The sequence below is a fragment of the Empidonax traillii genome, unplaced genomic scaffold (genome assembly GCF_003031625.1).
Source record: "Empidonax traillii isolate 1590-97213 ecotype Southwest subspecies unplaced genomic scaffold, ASM303162v1 scaffold356:size572493, whole genome shotgun sequence".
Classification (NCBI taxonomy): Eukaryota; Metazoa; Chordata; class Aves; order Passeriformes; family Tyrannidae; genus Empidonax; species Empidonax traillii.
The window spans coordinates 31957-51131 of record NW_020955549.1 but is presented as its reverse complement, the minus strand read 5'-3'; the positions used below and the strand labels follow the sequence as shown (position 1 = coordinate 51131).

Here is a 19175-nt window from a genome sequence, read left to right as displayed (position 1 = left end):
GTTCAAAAAACATGTGGACGTGGCACTGGAGGACATGAGGAGTAGGTGTTGTCATTTGATATCTGGTGGTGAAAAAAGGAATGACTAAGTAAAGTCTCCATTTGGAGGAGTGTGGGTGTCAATGGTTTAGGTGTAAACGATTAATCAGAGAATCAGAGAATCCCAAACTGATTTGAGTTGGAAGGCACCTTAAAGCCCATTCAGTTCCAGTCCCTGCCATGGCAGGGACACCTCCCACTATCCCAGGTTGCTCCAAGCCCGTCCAAGGTGGCCTTGGACACCTCCAGGGCTAGGGCAGCCACAGCTTCCCTGGGCAACCTGTGCCAGGGCCTGTTAATGGGAAAGTGAATCTGTAAAAGAATTTATGACATCCAACAAATATGGAAACGAGTCTGCAAGTTGTTTTTTAATTTAACTAAAAGTTAATATAAATAAAATGAAATAAAACCACCTTGTGTTTGTAGCTTATTAACCAAACACTCAAACTCTAATTAATTAAGCCCCGAGCTTTACGTAGCCTGGAAAAAGAAAGAAAAGGTAGATATGCTGAAGGAATACTGAAGCAGCACACAAAGGGGCAGAACAAAAGGAATGTTAATTAAAAGATTATGTCAAAGGGATAGAATGTTTTCATGGGATAACAGTCTCCTGCTGCTAAATAAATACCAAGATGAAGTGTGGGCATCCATCAAAACTGAATGTCAAACCAAAGCTGGTGTATTTTAAGAAGAAAGACATTTATCTGGAATTGTCATAAAAAGGTATGTATCTGGAGTGCTCATAAAAAGACATTACTCCTAATGCCTAAATGCTTTTGGGCGTTTATGCCAGGTTTGACAGATATTGCTGCTATCGATGGACCATCTTTCACGATGGTGTTATTGATTTAGTTGTACACCTGCACAAGAAATGCTTTCTGTATATATTCGAGCAGGATTAGTCAAGTATATACTTAGTCAAGCTTCCTTGTGTGCCTGAATTTAGGGATGGTGTTCCTGGCATGAATCCTGACCTGCCAAAATCAGCAGGAGTTCTGCTGCTGTTGGGCAAGATCAATATTTCACCGCTGTGCCCCTCATTTTGCTGCTGGCCTGCTACATCTCTTCAGCTACTGATATCTTAATTTTGCTGCGGAGAGGACGGTGTTCTCCTGCCCAAAGCAGGAGGGATGCGTGGAATCACTTCCAGGCCCTCGACACAAAACCACAGGCAGGGGTTAAGTCTCTCCGGCTCCCACATTACACCAAGGGCTCGTCCTGCGAGTCCTGAGCTGCCCGTACCAAGAGCTGGGGGGGGCTCTGGCGCTGCGCTGTCCCATCCTTGGGCGGTGCCGCCGATTCCCTGGGAAGGCGGTGCCGGGATCGCTCCGGGCCCGCCCCGCGCCGGGCGGAGCCGCGGCCGCACCGCCCCTTCCCTGCGCGGCCCGGCGGAGGCGGGGATGTGAGTACGGCCATGGGGACGGGGCCGGGCACGGGGACAGGGATAGGGACAGGGATAGGAATAGGAATAGGGACAGGGACAGGGGGCACGGCCGGCCCGGCTGCGGGGCCCGTGGAGCGGCAGGGCCTGCAGGGCAGGGCCGGGCCGGGCCGGGGCTGCGGCAGCGCCCGAACCCCCGCGGGTCTGGCCCCGCAGCCGCGGCTCGGCCCGGCCGGGAGCGGCCCTGCCCGGGGAGGGATGTCCCGCCGGGAGCACGGGGAGCCCCTGGAAGCGGCGTGTTCCCCCGGGAGCGGGGACGACCCCGGCGAAGGGACCAGTCCCCGCAGCCCCTGCGGCGCCGAGGCCGCGCCGCCAGGCCCGGCACAGGGGGCTCAGCACCTGCCCCTCAGGTGTGTGATGGGCACGGGGGGCTCAGCACCTGCCCCTCAGGTGTGTGACGGGCACAGGGGGCTCAGCACCTGCCCCTCAGGTGTGTGTTGGGCACAGAGGGCTCAGCACCTGCCCCTCAGGTGTGTGACAGGCACAGGGCACAGGGGACTCAGCACCTGCCCCACAGGTGTGTGACAGGCACAGGGCACAGGGGGCTCAGCACTCCAGGTGTGTGATGGGCTGGGGGGCTCAGCACCTGCCCCTCAGGTGTGTGATGGGCACAGGGGGCTCAGTACCTGCCCGTCAAGTGTGTGATGGGCACAGGGGGCTCAGCACCTGCCCCTCAGGTGTGTGATGGGCACAGGGGGCTCAGTACCTGCCCGTCAAGTGTGTGATGGGCACAGGGGGCTCAGCACCTGCCCCTCAGGTGTGTGTTGGGCACAGAGGGCTCAGCACCTGCCCCTCAGGTGTGTGATGGGCACAGGGGGCTCAGCACTCCAGATGTGTGATGGGCACAGGGGACTCAGCACTCCAGATGTGTGATGGGCACAGGGGACTCAGCACTCCAGGTGTGTGATGGGCACAGGGGACTCAGCACTCCAGATGTGTGATGGGCACAGGGGGCTCAGCACCTGCCCACAGGTGTGTCTGCACCCGGGCTGGGTGAGGGCACGGCCCAGAGCCCGGCTCTGTGTGGGCACCGCGTTGCGGGCTCTGCTGAAAAACCGCCTTTGTCCGCAGGCTTGGTTTGGTTTGTTTATAACTGGGTTTTCAAAGGGCAGTTTTTGAGCATATTTATGCTGGAAATAAGAGAGTTTCTGTGTGTATTGTTCCCCTGACAAAAGGCTCTTGTGTCTTGCCCAGTGCATTGCGGAGCCTTTTGAAAACTTCAAGTAAATTTTGGGGAGCGAGATGTCTCAGCGTGCCTCGGTGATGCGGGTTTGGGGCCCAGGAGGAGCCCACAGGTGGTGGAACAGGCTGAGTGTGAGCACAGAATCCCCTCTCAGGCTTCCTGGCCTGCTGACCCACTTGTGCACACAAGTGTCCACCCAATAATTGGTGTTTGTGTTTGTAAATACACAGCACTGCCTGTTTACTGATGGATGGGAAGGAGGGCTGTGCTGTCTCTCCAGCTGGGAAAGGAAAAGAAGATTTTTGGGAAAATACAATAACTTGGAGGAGGAATGAAGGAGGATATTGATTAAGGGTTCCAGGCATGAGATCTGGACTTAAGAGTGTGGTCCTGTGGTTCTGTGCTATGCAGATACAAACCCCAGCCTCTTACTGTGCTCATCTGGTCTCAAGATAATCTGCTGCTTCTAGGAAAGGGTCCTGGAAATCTTTCCAAGCTTGTGTCATGTGTAGGAGCAACGTGGTTTGGTTTTTTCAGTTGTTTTTTCACAGACACTTTAAAATATGAGACCTGTATTGGCTGTGGACTGGAGGCACCTTTGAAGGTAGAGGTGCTGGTTGGTGCACTTGAAAAGACAAGGTTAGAGAACCAAATCTGTCCATTATTTAAGTTCTGCAGTGAACTTCCTATGCATAATTCATTAGTGTGCATTTTTCAGCTGTCAGTTGTTCTATTTTCCCCACTACTGGTTAATTCAAGAGTTTTAACTCTCTGACCCTAAAGAGCCATTGAACAACCAACCAAGTGTTGCCTTCAATAACTGTTGGAAAAAGCATTTTGCAGGAATCATTCCCAATGTAAAGCTGGTATTGATAAGGACTCCTGTTGATAATTTGGGGTAAAACCAGGGTAATGAGTTTCTAAACTGGTGCTGAGTTTGTTTTTGTGCTTGTCAAGGCCCCACAGGACGGAGCTGTACGAGGACCCCCCGTCAGGATGTTGGCCCATCGTGTATTCCCCAGACTACAACATCACCTTCATGGGACTTGAGAAGCTGCACCCCTTCGATGCAGGGAAATGGGGGAAAGTAATCAATTTCTTGAAAGGTAAAATTAGAAGGTGCCTCTCAGACCAACTTCAGCATAAAAGCTGAAGAAAATTCTGTGGTTCGTGCAGCCTCTTGTTGATAGTTGCCAATATATTAGAGACTGTATTTCTTCATTGCTTGTTGTGTAGATTTAGGCTACGTTCTTTAATTATATTTAAAGTGCTGTAGTATTTTTATATATTTGCAGACTTAAGTCTTAACAAGTTAAATCAATGGTAGGGTTTTTGAGGTGGGTTGGATGTCATTGTTGAAGATCTTGTCTGTGAAGAATTTAAAAGATTAATTTGTAATGTGAGAGCAAACATCCTACACCAGGGCTTTTTAACACAAAGGTTTGATTCACAGTCCTCAGGAAATGTATTTTCTAGCCTGCTCCACTGAATAAACCCACAGTTCTAGGTTCAGCTCAGTCATGGTGTCTGTGCAGAGAGAAATTGAGGCTCATGAAATGATTTGCTCTCCCCAGAGGCACGAATAACCCCAGTCAGAGTAACTCGTTTGGTTCATCTCAGCCAGGCCCAGGGCTTTCCAAGGCTGTGAGTAAAAAGGAGGAAGAAGAAATGTGAGCATAGCCGTGTCTTAGACCATCCTAAAATAGTTCTGGTTTTTATAGCTGGAAGGAAGGCCTGAAGTGAGCAGAATCTCATTGCCTGGCCTTTACAAGAAAGGTTCCTGTGGGATATTTGAGAGTTGTTTCCACCTCTGAAGTGAGCACCAGGCTCTTGGCTTTCAGCCCAGCTGAGCGAGGTGGATGTAGCTCAGCATACAGTGTTTTGATACTTGGCTGATCTTTTAGTGATTTAAACTCTTCCTTTCAGTTCTAGGTGAGTGTATGAGAGCAGTATTTCTGTTGAGTTTCCTCTGGGGGACAGCTGCTGTTTGCAGCTGCAGTTTGTCCTTCCTTTTGAAGACCAGGCCTGGCTCTCAGTCAGAACACACAGACCTGAGTTCAGGATCAGGGAAAGGAAAATCCTTCCTGTGTGAGCTGCAATCTTACAAACACCTGAGCTGCAGTGGGGGAGTGCACTGAGTGGCTTCTTATGGCCTTTTGCCACTCTTGCTTTACACCTGGTGTAGCAGGATCTGGGACATTCCTGTGGCTGGGGAAACTACAGGTGCTACCGATGCTTTGCTGCAGGTGTAACTCGGTTGTTCAGCTTGGCCTGCTGGCAGATGGTGCTGCTCAGGCTGAGAGAGAGCTGCAGGTTGTGTAAATCCATGCTTTAGCAACCTCATCCTATCGCTCTGATGGTGTTTGGAAAGAGCTTTGAGGTGCCTCTGGTGACAGGCAGAGCATTTTATGAAGCCTCTCAGAATTGCTGTTTAAACCAACTGGGAGATACAGGCAGAAATTCATTAAAGGAAATACAAATGTAAGAAGCAGGGGTAGGGTCAGGGCCTGTAGAATCTTGGCATCTCTTCATTTAAAGGGCAAGCTTGATCACCAAGTGTAAAAAAAAAGAAAAAAAAAAAGGCTTTTTCTCTTGCCAAGACAAAGATACAGAGATTGTCCCAAAGCCAGGCCTCTTCCCTTCATGTGGTCCTAATGACTCCTTCAACTGATAATCCTTTGCAGTTCAGGGTTGCCCTTCCCTCTTCAGGCTGCCTTGTGTTCATTTAACTGAGGTTAAGTGAATTCTAACACACACTTAGTAGCTGAGTTTTGGCTTTTTCCTCTAACAACCTTAAATAATTAAGGCTTGGGTTCCATGGCAGTTTTTGTAATTAATCGGAACCTTTGCCTTTCTTTTCCTTCTCTGTGGAAAGTCTTTTCCTCCAGCTCTTTCCCCTGTGATGTGCCTGCTCTGAAGTGTCTCAGTCTTTCACAGAAAATGAGTTTTCCCACTTTTTTACTGTCCTTGCTTTGAAAGGAGGAAGAAGCTCCATGGCAGCCCGGGGTGCTCTGGCAAGAGCTGACCTCCCCTGTTCCTATCAGAAAATCTCCAGTGAGCGAGTGTTCCCTCCTGGAGAGGGAAGCTGGCAGCAGCTGGGCTCTGGCTGACACCAGGGCACCACTGAACTGTTCCTCAGGAGAAACACAGCCTTGCCAAGGCAAATGTTTTTGCAGGTGCTCTGCTTGTGCAACACTTGAGAACACGATCTCTTGTGTTTCCGAGTTGTTTTCTTCCTCCTCCAAGTATCAAATTGAAGAAAAGATACAGGAGGCTGCAGCCATGCAGCAGTTAAATATCAAAATCTGCCTGGGAAGATGAGCAGGATGCCTTATAATTGTTGTTAGCAGTGATCACGTGCCAGGTGCCATTGTCCTTCTGCACCACCTGGCCTTGAGGTTGGCCCACACCTTAACTTCCTGGTGGATGCACTCAAATGTGCTATCTTTGATCTTCACATCATGAAATCTTGGAGTGATACCTTGCTTGCTCTTACAAAACAAAGGTTTTCAATTTATCTTTTGGTATTTAAGAGAAAGGGCTTGTAGCTGGTCGCTGGTATTTCTTGAAATGAAATTGAGGTAGGAGTGTGACAGAAGTATCCTAATGGAGCTGGTTTGCTTCCATGAACATCCAAGCAATGATTTTGGTTTGAATTTTGATCTATTATTATTTTATTCTGCTGTGATTTGGGGGATTAAATTCTTGTATAAACAGTGGGATATCTTAAAGCGTGTTAAAAAGTGATGAATACTTGATGTTACGAGCACCAGGATTTGCCCTGTGTGCCAAGCCCTGAACTGAGGTGTCTCGTGATTCCACTGTGTGTGTCCATCCTCTGCCACCACCTGTCTGTTCCTGCAGTTTAAACAAGGAGTCACCATGATCACACTTGCTGTAAACAGTCTTTCTCATATACACACTCCCTGAATAACTCACCTGGGACAGAGGGGGGTGTATTTGGAGAATGTGCCAACACTGAGTAACCAAAGCTGTCCCAGCAACAACCAACAGCTGACGTTGTTCCACCCGAGTCAGAACAGCCCCTTTGGCAGGGTGGGACACGGGGGGTTAAGCCATGGTGTACAATGCCAATTGTTATCTCTCTCCTGTTGCAGAAGAAAAACTAATTGCAGATGACTTGATTGTACAGGCACGGGAGGCGACTGATGAAGATCTGCTGGTTGTTCACACGAGGCGCTACCTTAATAAATTAAAGGTGCTGTGCTTGTTCATCTGCTTTTCCAGTAAACTGTCCAGAACTGGTGTCATTATCCTATGGATTTGTTATAGAATCAACTTCACAGCTGATAAATGGTGTATTTGAACCAGGTTGTTACTGAGGATACTGGAAGAAAACTGCAGGAAGAGTGGCTGCTCACACTGTAGAGGGGTGGAGGGCAAAGGGTTATATAAGAGGTGGCCTGAAATGATATTTCAGCAAAGTAAAATGCACATAAGGCAAATCTGAATATTTGAGATGCAGCAGTCCCCTCAGAGCCAGGGTTTTGATATTGAGCAGTGTAAGTTTTGATTTACTCCAGTAAAAGACGGTTCTGAAACTGGAAATGCATTGGGGAGCAACTGGGAGGATTTTGTGGGATGTTTCCTAATGCAGGGATGGCTTTGTGGAATCTGGGGGTATGTCACGTTGACAGAGCATCCATGTGGGGATTCTGTGGTCAGTCTGTTGTGGAGGGCAGTACTGGCTTTGTCCTTGGAATGTGGAGAGAGCTGGAGGATCAGTGGAGGAGAACAGCCTTGCAAGTTATTTGTGTGTGAAGGTTTCCAGTACCAGCTCACAGGGACTGCATATCCACGGGAGATAAAGAATATTCCTTGGATATTTCTATATGAAATTTGTTAGACTTCAGTGAACTCTAGAGCATGAGCATGTGAGATGTGTTTCTGCATACATCCAGTCATCTGTAGGTAGAATTGGGCAGTGCATGAGTGCAAGGTGACATTGCTTTCATTTTGGGGGTGCAGAAGAGATTTGTATGAGAGAAGAAATCTTCCCTTTCGTAATTCAAAAGGAATTATGTCACCTATGCTCTTCCACAGTGGAAGAGTCCTTGGATCGCTATTTCTGGAATGTTTTCTTTTTCTCAGCGATCTGTTATTTGTGTGAACTTTTTTTCCACTCCTTACTGTTCCTGAGTTCTCTTCTGCTCCTCCACTCCGTGCTATGAAGTTCTGTGCAATTTCATACATCATTAGGTTTGATCTTATTGCAGCTATTCTTGAGACTGAACTTTTAATTCCAGAGAACCACCCACCTCTTGTTACTGAATCACTCCTTTGAAGAGGGGTGGAATGTGCCCAGCTCAGTTTGCACTGCCATAATAATATCTTCAGTACCCACGGGATGGCTTCACTGGCAATTGTCTGCATAACTCGTGCCTTGGTGGTCAAAATCAACACTCTTGTGTGCTTCCAGATGGGATTAACTGGGATCACTCATTGCCCTTTTCCTGAGACAATATTCCCTGCAGCTGTAGAAATTGGAAGATATTGCTGGTCATGCCAGCAAATTCCTGCCAAGCAGTGGAGATAAAAAGTGCTTAGCTGCAAAAGAAAAATAACATGGTTAGACATGAAAAATCCCTGGGTATCCTCTGTATTGCCTTTTCCAAAGTCTGCTGTGCTACTTATTAAATCCAGACAAATACCTATAAATGGTGTTGTTTTATATTAGATCACCTCTGAAGAGTGTGAAGGTGCTTCTCTTTCTTGGAATGCCCAGGTCTCCTAAAATAACAGATCACTGGAGCATTCATTTCAAATCTGAGCATGAATTTGGCAGGAAGTTCCTACCCTACCCTTACAAGAAGAGGTGGTGGTTGCAGCTGATGAGTGTTGGGTGGAGAGAAGCAGAATGATGGGCACAAGTAGATCTAGCACTGGGAATCAGTTCTGTCCTGGTCTATAGATTTGCAAATTATGTAGGTTTAGAAATAAGAAGTTAATCACGTTATTAGAAATGTCCCTGTGTAAACCTGGTGCAGAGTGGACTGATGGTGCTCGTGTGCTTTGGCTCCTGCCCTGCCAGGGGAGCTCATCTGCCCAGAGGTGCCTTTGTGGAGTGGGTTTGGCAGTGCCTGGAGCTGGGAGGGCTCTCAGGGAGGAGCAGGCTCAGGAAATAATCAGTGCTACTTGTGGCTGCTTTGGGTGTTCAGATAAACCAGCACAGAGTGTGTCTTGGTGACCCATTAATGAAGCGCTGTTTGGCTGCAAAATGATAATTTAAAAGGTCACCAGAGGAGATCAATTAACTTGATCCCTTTTACCTCAGTTTTCATGTAAAAATGTGTCAGGTAAGGGTCTGTAGGAATACACAAAAATGTTATTTTCAAGGTTCTTGGGGAAAGCACCAAACAAGAGTTCCAGTGCCAGGGAACAAGTTGTGACAGGTTTAGTGTCATACCCCTGTGCAAGTGCTGGGGGACATCCTGTGCAGATAAAGCAGCTGCCAAAGCTCTGAAGGACGAGGCAGCCTTTGGTTTCTTCCTTTTCATGTTTCCAGCTCTTTGGGTGGGATCAAAGTGTCTGCTTGTTCCCCTTGGCTGCACCCCCTGTGTCATCACCTTCTTCCAGGCGATCACCTTAACTGGAAACTCCTGGGAGAGCTGCAACCTTCCTGCTGTCCCTTATGATTTGATCCTGTGTTAATTCAAGCTAAAAACATACTTTCTCTCCCTCCTGAAGGTGGATCCAGATAACTTTGTCCCAGGGAAGCTTCTAAATAGAAATCACGTTTGCTGCTTGGTGTTGGATTTGTAACTCCGTGAATTTTCCCCTTGGAGCTGGGACTAGTTCCAGGAACTTATCAAAGATTCAAACAGTTTAAATTTAGATATTAAAGAACAAAATTGCATAGGTTTGTTTTTTTTTTTTAATTTGACGTGTTGTTGGCTGTTTTAAAATGCTGGAATGCAGTGAATGCATAACATGAAAGGCAGTACATCAGAGGGTGGGATTGATCAGTGACGATCTCTTTGTATTAATCCAGGAGATATCAGCATAAAAGCAGCTGCTTTAGCTTTACATCTTCCTCATATTAGGTTTTCAGTTTAACTTTTAGTCCTTGAAGGGTAATAATTTGAAGACATTTAACCTTACTGTGAAGAGTTTTATAGTTCAGGAATTAAAGTTAATAACATTTTATAAGTGAGGTCCTACAAGAATATCCTCATTGAATGTGTGTGTTATTACAGAGTTTGAGCTTTAGCAAAGGGGAATTAAGAACTCTTAAATTTTTTTGTTTCATTTTGGTTTTGGGCTTGGTTTTTTTTTTGGTTTGGTTTTGTTTTGTTTTTTTTGGATCGAGATCAACATCTTGGTACAGGGTTACACTTAGCCACAGTTATTGATATTGCCCAGTAGGTAATATTTCCATTTATTAAATGAAAATACACCTGGCTAAGGGTTAACCTGACTTCTTTACTCCTTTTAAGAAAACAGGGAGTTAATTTTTTAAAAATGGAAACATAAATTCATCCGTTGAATTACTTATTCAAAATATAGAAAGGAAAGTAATTTTAAAAAATCTTACAGTATTAGCAATAAAAATTATAGGAAGCATTAAATTGAGCTGATAACTACAAAGAATAAGTGAAGACTTGCTGAATAGTTTTTATATATGATTAATACTCTTCCCTGAATCCAGACCAAATTTTAATTTCTAAGTCACATAATTACATACCTACAGCACTTTACTGGAAAATCAGTAATTTTATAGAATGCCAGAATAGTTTGGGCTGTAAGGGACCTCAAAGCCCATCCAGTGCCACCCCCTGCCATGGGCAGGGACACCTTCCATAGACCAAGCCCCATCCAGCCTGGCCTTGGACACTTCCAGGGAAATAACCTGATGGCTGAGGGACAGAAAATGTCTACTAGAAGAAACAGTAACTGATATTATTCTGATATATGCAACCATGATACAGGAATATGAAAAACACTGATTTAAAAAAAAAAAAAAAAGAGATATTTGAAGGGTTTGTTCTCTCTCAGAGGGAACTGATGTGTGAAGAGTGGTGTTATGGAAGCACTGACAGCCTGGAAAATGTAATAAATGCATTCCTCAGCTCGCCCAGGTTTTTGTTTTTACAGCCTGAAAAAGTTTATCCAGTTACATAAACCCAATTCCTGGTGATTCCCTTCTTTGAGTCTGTACACAGCTGTCCTGGGAATTTGTTGTTGTGAGAAATGCTGGAAAACAACACCAGCACGCTGAAGGAAAAAGCACAGTTTTAGGCAATGCATTCCTCAGCTTTTAAGGGGGGGGGGGGTGAAGAAGCTTTTTCATTCCTGAACCCCAGGAGTTCCCTCAGAGCCAGTGACCCTGCCCCGTGTGTTGGGAATCACAGAGCTCAGCACAGGCCTGAGTGTGGGGCAGGGGGTGTCTTTGGGAATGTTCCCAGCAAGCTTTGTCTGCTCCTTCCTCCTGCCACTTACAGATTTCTTACCATCTCTTCAAAAGCTGCAGCAGCAGAATTGTTGATTTTAGGTCATTATTGCTCCCACTTCTCCCTGCTGACATTAATCTTTTTAAACTTTGTTAAAACTTCCTGGTTCACTTCTGAGGTCAGATTTACTTTTTATCCACATGTGACCTTGTCAGTCCCATTTGAGAACAACAGGATTGAATAAGTGCTTGTTCCAAAGCTAAAATGTCTTGCAAGGGGAACTTCACCAAGATTGGCTGTATTAAAAAATAATTAAAGCCCTTTGGTATGACTGGGTAACAGAGTAATGAGCTGGTAGCATGTCAACAGAATAGTGTCTTCAAATGTAACAGCAATAAAAGCTTCAGATGAACTGTTGGCAAAATTTAATTAGTACTTGGGAAGACCTTTATTAATGATGCCACCCCTCCACCCCACCCAGTAGTGATTTGTAGCTGAAATACTGATGACTGGGAAGTTATTTTGAGTATCAGAGGACTCTGAGATTGGGATGGGATTGTTTTATGTTCAAATTGCCAGTTTAGACATCCTGCTGTGAACAGCTAATGGGGCAACAAATGCACTAAATCCAGTTATAATTCCTAACTCTCAAGAAAATGGATCTATCCAGAATCTGTGCAGGGTGGGAAGTCACAGTCCTTGTCCCTAAATGTTTCAGGATTGGATGAGCAGGTGCATCCTTGCTTGTGACTTATGCTTTGCAATATATTTAGCAGTGTTATCACTGGGAGCAGTGCTAGTGGAAGTTCTTTGAAGTAATCTATGTGTTTGCAAAAAAAGGCATTTACATATTGCAAATATTTTGTGTTCTAACCTTGAAGACTTTGGAACGAAACTGTTCCTTGAAATGTTTTCCAGAAGCGTTTAATATGCTAAATAAATTTTAATCAGTTCTCCATGCTTAAGTTTGCATTGTGTGTTCACTTAAGTGTTTGAACTTCTTAGCTCAGTTGTCTGTTTGTTTGTGTTTCCTTTCTCCTTGCTGCATCCTTTTGATTTCACACAGGAATAGATATTTTAGGTTTGAACAATCTATCAAGTGTAGCTGAAGGACATTCTACAATCCTTCCTCCCAACCCCAGGGATATTAGATTTTCTGAAATGCTGGCTTGCTGAGAAATTGCTGATTTATTATTGTTTGGTGCTAAAATCTCTAAGTGGTGATTCTCAGTTAACAACTTGAGGCTGAGCCTATTTAGAGGTCACTGATAAGGGTGGTGGGGTCACCTCCATCTAAAAAAAAAATCTTACTAAGGACCTGTGAGCTCCTGAGAGAGCTAAATGCCATCATTAAAGCAGCCTGCAATAATGGGAACTCTCTTTTCCCCTCTTGTAGTGGTCCTTTGTTGTGGCTACAATCACAGAAATCCCACCCGTGGCCTTTCTGCCCAATTTTGTTGTTCAGAGGAAAGTTCTGAGGCCTCTACGAACCCAGACAGGAGGAACAATAATGGTAAGGGGCTCTTGGTTCCCTTTTCATCACTTTTAAACCTGTTGATCAGACATTGTAAACCTTGGAAAACTGTTTTCTGTAACTCAACTAGGAGTTTGTAATACACTAATATCAAATACTAGTTGTACTGGTTTATATAACTCAAAGTCTTGGGGCCTGGAGAGGGAAGTGGGTTATAAATCCTGCAGAAACAGCTCAGCTGAGGTCAAGTGAGCTGTGTTCTCCTGAGTTAAAGGAGGGCTCTGCTCAGAAGAGCTGTGCAGGGTCACCAGACATTTCATTTTGCCTGGGAACTGGCATTAGAGATGTTGAGGAAATACCAGGAAAGAAAACAGTTCAAAGCTGGAGCCAAGAACGAGGTATTTAGACCATCTGTTGAGGAAAACATGCCCTCACAAGTGTGAACTGGGAACTAATGGGGTCTTTTCTGCCCTGTTTTTATCAAGCCTTGTCTTACTGGAGTTGACCAACCCTCCAGCTTGGTGCTGGGAGGAGATGGGACCAGTCCTGAGCTCTCTTGGCAGGTCCAGAGCTGAAACAGTTCTAATGGAAGACAAATAGTCTTGTCTGAAATGATTAATATTATGGTACAAATAGATCTCCCTGCAGGCAGCTGTGGCAGTGGGGCCATGTGAAAGGGGTTGCAGCCCATATTGGGTTTTTCTGTGTCTGTTTGGAGCCAGTCATTGACCCCCTGTCCTGTGGGGTTGGCAAACCTTTCACAGTGCCCTGTGCCAGATTTGGGAACAGGATTTATTGCAACTATTGATAGCAAAGGTGAGCAGGGCTGGGGAGCCAGAAGGGAATGCTAAAAGCTGGCATTACTTTCAGGAATAGGCTAAGAGGTGGCAGCAGAAATGCAGGTCCTTGGCAATCTGCACTGGAATCAAGGGCTCACTGGAATAATTTTTAAATGCTTCTCGTGAATGTATTGAGATTTCAGAGAGAAATAATTTAAGACATAATATATAAAAAGGTCGTCTGTGGCATAAAAAGCAGTGCAGGACAGTGCTCAGGAACAAGGACAGGGGCTGGGTGTGTCTGGGGGCCTGCCCTGGGGCTGAGCTGGCACAGGGATGGGGGAACCCCAGGGCCTGGGGAAGCAGTTGAAATATCCTGATTTTTTTTTTATTTTTTTTTAATGTTCTTAATGACAGAAGTGCCTGATTCTTTATTTGAAAAAAGTGGCAATTTCTTTCAGTATTTTAGTGCTCTGTTGTTAAACCTGTGTCCCATCCAGCTGCTGCATTTGCAGGTGTGTGACTCTGCCAGTTGTTGGTTCTGAAATGAACTGGATGACTTGTGACTAAGCTTAAATATCTACTGATAAGGCTCAGAAGCATCTTTTAACAGGACTATTTAGTGGCTTAACTCCCTTTGTGATGTCCCAAACGCTGGGCTTAGATATGTCAAAATCTGAAGCTCCTAATTCTGCTTTAATTCTCTCATGGTGCTGCCTGTTCAGTAGGGGTGAACTGGCAAGAGCAGAGATGGGGAGGACTGGGGAGAAAGAATTTCGGTTTTATGCCATTATATAGTGCAAAGTGCTTAAATATATTTGGTTGTCACTCCCAGAGCAAGTCCTGCTGAGCAGGGACGTGCAGAGACTTCTCTTATTACAGCTGTCTGCTTTGGCTGTGCCTCCTGAAACACAGATGCCATCCCTGGGCACTTTGGGATTCATCCTGATGCCATATGCTGTTGTTTTTACCTTTTTTTTTTTTTTCCCCTCCATTACGGGGAAATAAGTATGTACTTGAGAAGCAATTTTGATTAATCAGACAATAAAATCTGTGCAGTGCCAGTCAGGAGTGCATCTTCTGCTATTCCTGATGCACCTCTTTATCACCAACGCTCCTGTTGAGTTTCTCTACTTTTTAATGATATTTTAGCACTATGGGAAGATTGGGTTTTGGTGAGGAATCCCTAGGAAGTGTGATAAATTGCTGATAATGTGCTTTCCCTGGGACTTAATGGGTTTTATAGTTCAGAAGCTGCAATCTTTCCCCAAGATCTAATTTGTGTAAGTTGGCATGATCAGATCAGGGTGATGTTTACCTTCCCAACCATTTCCTTAGGACTAAATTAGAACTGTTCAAATGGAAGCATTGGTGAGGAAAACTTCTCAGCTGACTGTCCAAACTTCATTTTGTGTATGATGTGCAATATATCCTTTCCATGACTATGGGCAAGAATTCATTCATTTTTACATGTTTCCTCTCTCTCTCATTTTTTAAATTTTTTAATTGTAGCTAGTCATATCTTCATTTTTTATCATGCCAGATAAGGAATACTGCTCTTAAACTCTTGCTTGATTCTTCCTGGCTGAAACAAGTCGGGTTTTTCAGTTAAAATTTCATCATTTGAGCCTTGTGTACCTCTTTTTTTGTCTGTACTTTCCCTTTCCTGAATGTCATTTGAGTTCACTGAGGAGATACAGGCACAGTTTCCCCCTATTGGAGGGGAAAAGGTTGATATTATTCTATACATGCATGATTTCAAGAATAAGAACTCACAGGACCCTTACACTGTAGCACTTTCCTGCCCCCATCCCAGCTGGAATTGTGTTAGTCTGTGTTTTCAGGAGGCTGAGTTTACATTCCTCCTGCCTCTCCATGGGCAGGAAGGATGCTGTGATATCCTTGCTCCCTTTTAACTCTTCCCAGCATTCCCTTTCCCTTCTGCAGTTGCCAGACAAGGAAATACAGATGACACAGCAAATACTCCTTCAACTCCTGGTGCTGAGGGGGAGTTTTGTGTTCAGGGATCTGGATCAGAATCACCTCCAGTTTAAAGCATCTGCAGATTCCATGCCAACAGTTACTTGGGGTGCAATTTACCTCCTTCATTCATGGAATTCTGACTGTAATTGTTTTTTTTAAGGCAGGAAAACTGGCTGTGGAGAGAGGCTGGGCCATCAACGTGGGTGAGTGCAAACAGGGCACTGTGATGCTTGGAATTGTGTGTGGGAAAGCAGGATTGTCATTTCCCTGGTGTGTGCTCTGCTCATAAAAACAGAGAGGGGTGATGGTGTTTGACTAAAATCAACTCCAGAGGAAAAATAAAATGGAGAAAGTACTGGATTTGTTCTCTCACTCACTGTTGCAGTTTTATTATAAAATCTTTTTGGGAAGGAAAAAATATAACTGGAATAAAGATATGAATCATTTATAAGGGCAGGTGTTTGGAAAAAAAAACTTAGGAAAAATGTTTGGACAAAATATAAATATTTCAATACAATCTTTGTTTTCATTAAATTATAAAATATTTTTCATCTTATCTACGTTCTGGCAGCTCAGGGGTTGGTGTGTGGGAGAGCAGAGCTGGACCAGTCAGTGTCTGTTTTTGGCTGTGCAGTTTTTCTTGAGAAAGCCTTGAATGAAGAAGTTCTGAAGGCTATAGTGAATATAAATGTGCTCTCCTGCTCACAGCAAACAGCAGTGCAAACCCAGTGAGCCACTGAAGCAACATTTGGTGTCACAGGAGCCTTAGCTTGTTGTTCTCTTAAAACTCACCCATTGCAGATTTTCCCATTATTTCTTGCATGCCTCTTCTCCAAAGTGAATAGCCATGGTTCAAAATTAAACAGACATTAGAAGCAAACAACCAAGGCCTGTCATAGTTACTGTGTGTTCCCTTCCTGTTTCCAAGAGCAGGTCCTAAAGCTTTTTGGTCTGAGTGTTTTCAGAAGACAATGGCATCTGCAAATAATGATAACACCATAGCTCTTAGTTTGGGGTTTGGGGGTTTTTTAGTATATTTTTGGGGATGTTCAGCATAGAAAAGAACTCTCCAGGTCCTTTCCAGCTGCTGGTTGTGCCTGCCATGTCAGTGATGTCTGCCTTTCTCCGTGCAGGGGGTGGTTTCCATCACTGCTCCAGTGACAAAGGGGGGGGGTTTTGTGCATATGCTGACATCACACTGGCCATCAAGGTAAGAACTGCTCTTAAAACAGTGTTTTCTGCTGTTTGTGCAAATGGAGGGGAAAAAAAACCCAACATAAATTCCTAAGAATTCATTTACACCTTAATAGGAGCAAACGAAGCCATCTTCAGAGGGGTGGGAATAAGGACATGCAGCGCTGGGAGGTGGGAGTGGAGACTGGCAGGGTCAGAATTATCAGTGTAAATAGGAAGCACTGCAGTTGCATTGATAATGTTGGCCTGCAGAACCCACTCCAGATCAAACCAGGTGGACTTTTAATCTGCTCAGTGGTAATCCTCCGAGCCTGGCAGTTGAACCTGAGCCCTCCACAGTTGTTGCAGTGGTTGCAGTCGAGCCTGCAGGGACAGAAATCCTCTCTCTGAGTCAAACTGCACTGTGCAGAGCTCAGACTGGTTCAGGCTCGGGAATAAAACTGTGAATGACTCCAAAACAGTCACTGAATGTGAATGAATACGTTTGGTATTTGGCTGTTGAAAGGCTGAAGTGAAAGCCTGCTGCAATTAGGGCTCATTTCTACCAAATGAACTGGGGTTTATTTGTATAATAGAATATTTATAAAGTATCAATAATAATCAAACATTAAAGAGCTCTAATGATTGCAGCACGCCATGCAACATAACACCCTAATTTCTGTACATGGTAATTTGCAGAAAACCAGCCCACAGTGGGTTGGTTTTTTTATTCCCTACCATTAAAGAACAGATTGAGAAATTATAGTGGGTGAGAATTTGTACAAAATCTTTGGGGTTTACCATGTCTGTATAAAGACAGGATGGAAAAAGATGATTTTTAAGGTCCTTTCCAGCCTAAGTGAGTCTACAACTCAAATTCATATTGAATGTGTTTGTTCTGGTGGAAATGTAGAGGCTTTGTTCCTGTATAACCACAACAATTACCTTTCTATGCCAAATAACGAGAGGAGCTTTTGTAACTACATTTATTGGAATAATTTAGCAGTTTACTTGGTGACTGAAGCAAATAGACTGTGGGAGCGTCAAGCATCCAGTTTAATCTGCCACCTGATTTCCTGAATTTCTCCATGTCTTTCTTTGCTTGTCTATCCAGTTCTTGTTTGAGAGAATACCAGGGGTGTCTAAAGCCACAATTATTGATCTGGATGCCCATCAGGTGAGTGTTTACCTGTTGTTCAGTGCTGCAGATGTTGTGCTCGAAATACAAGTGGGTGACAAATCCCCTCTTTGAATGCTGCTGCAAACTCTGGACTGGCAGAACACAAAGTTCACCAGAGATGCTGGAAACTGGGAACAGTTCTGTTGTTTATTTTGTGGTCCTGAAGGCTCTGAAGCCAGTTCAGTAAAATTAACCTGAGCTGCAGCTCCATCATGTGGCTGGATGGAAAAATCCTGCTGTGTTTGCCGGGATGAGGACCAGGGATCTCCTGGGCCAGAATTCCAGGGGTTCAGCAGCCTCTGCAGGGAGGAATCAGCCCCTCAGTGTTCAGAGAAAGCCTGGCCACGGGCTCCTCAAGGAGAGATTCAACCCCCTCCCCTGGTGTGTGATTCACTGTGGGCACTGAGATCACACCTCAGCTCTGCTAGGATTCACAAAATAAAGCCTGAGAGGTCAGAAAATGGTATTTTTAGCAGTTAATGCACCAAAATGGTGTCCAATCTGAAGCGTTTCAGGTCATTTATTACGTGTAAAGAAACCATTTTTAAACAGCTCCATGGCAGGGAGCAATCCTAATGGCTGAAGTTTGTCATCTTCTATCACTTCCCTTATCTGCATCCTAAAATTGCCATGATACCAGGACTGTTATTTTGTGTCTCTCTCTCTCTCTCGGGGTGTGGATCTGTTTTGTGCTTTTTGGGGGGTGGGGTGGTTTGGTTTTGAAAAATTCTTGGCACGTATTTTGGTTTTTCTGTGTGCACATGGAATCACCCCCTGCTTCCTTCCTTTGGGGAATGGGAGGTGTGTGAAGGAGCTCAGCAGATCCTGTTTAAAAATGCAGATTTTCTCATCTTGTTACTGTCCCAGTTCTGAGTGCAGTGGCGAGTTCCACCTTCCATGAGAAAATGGTTCATCAGAGCCTTTCACACTCCCAGACTTGTGTGCATGAGCTGGTTATTTGTGGACCAAAGATGCTGAAGAAATAAGTTGGAGTTGCCATTTTTTAGCATAAAAGCTGAACTACAGAAACTGTATCTGTGGAAATGTCTGGTTTTGTAGTTTAAATTAAATTCTTCTGGGGGTAGGGGCTGTGCTGCTGTATGATACACTCATTTAAACTACATTATCTTAGTCATTGCTGTGAAAAAATGATTTTTATATTAGTGAAAAAAAGTCTAAACGAGAGCCAGAAGAAGAATATTTAAGTTCAGAAATGGGGAAGGGGGAAATATTCAAAATCTGAATTTTCTCTCGAGCATCTGTTTTGCCCCCAGCACAGTTTTTTTGTAGGGAATTCCTGTTGTTATACAAGAAATTGTTAAACTGTTGGGCCTTTAGTGTTTGTCGTTTTTCCAGGGCTCACTTATCTCACCAAGGCCTGAACTGCCAGGAGAGCTGTAGTCTGCTTTATTTATTTATTTATTTATTAATCCTCACACAGGAACACTCAGTTCCCAGGAGCAGCTGAAAGGGACTTTTTCTTGCACAACTGGAAGATGACATCTGTTGGGTG

The 19175-nt window shown here is 44.6% G+C and overlaps 1 protein-coding gene across 3 annotated transcripts in view; it reads left to right on the top strand.

Moving 5' to 3' along the window:
- The first annotated feature begins 1382 nt into the window (after positions 1–1382).
- HDAC11 (histone deacetylase 11) overlaps positions 1383–19175 on the top strand; it is a 36386-nt gene continuing 18593 nt past the window's right edge. The window contains exons 1-7 of one of the 3 annotated variants that reach the window (XM_027892552.1): positions 1383–1440; positions 3620–3768; positions 6781–6881; positions 12470–12586; positions 15470–15512; positions 16443–16519; positions 17597–17659. In XM_027892552.1, coding sequence (XP_027748353.1) covers positions 1439–1440; positions 3620–3768; positions 6781–6881; positions 12470–12586; positions 15470–15512; positions 16443–16519; positions 17597–17659 — 552 coding nt within the window. In that variant the 5' untranslated portion in view covers positions 1383–1438. Of the gene's footprint in view, positions 1441–1733; positions 1830–3619; positions 3769–6780; positions 6882–12469; positions 12587–15469; positions 15513–16442; positions 16520–17596; positions 17660–19175 lie in introns of those variants that run through there. The other 2 variants (XR_003572206.1, XM_027892551.1) reach the window with 2 other exon arrangements.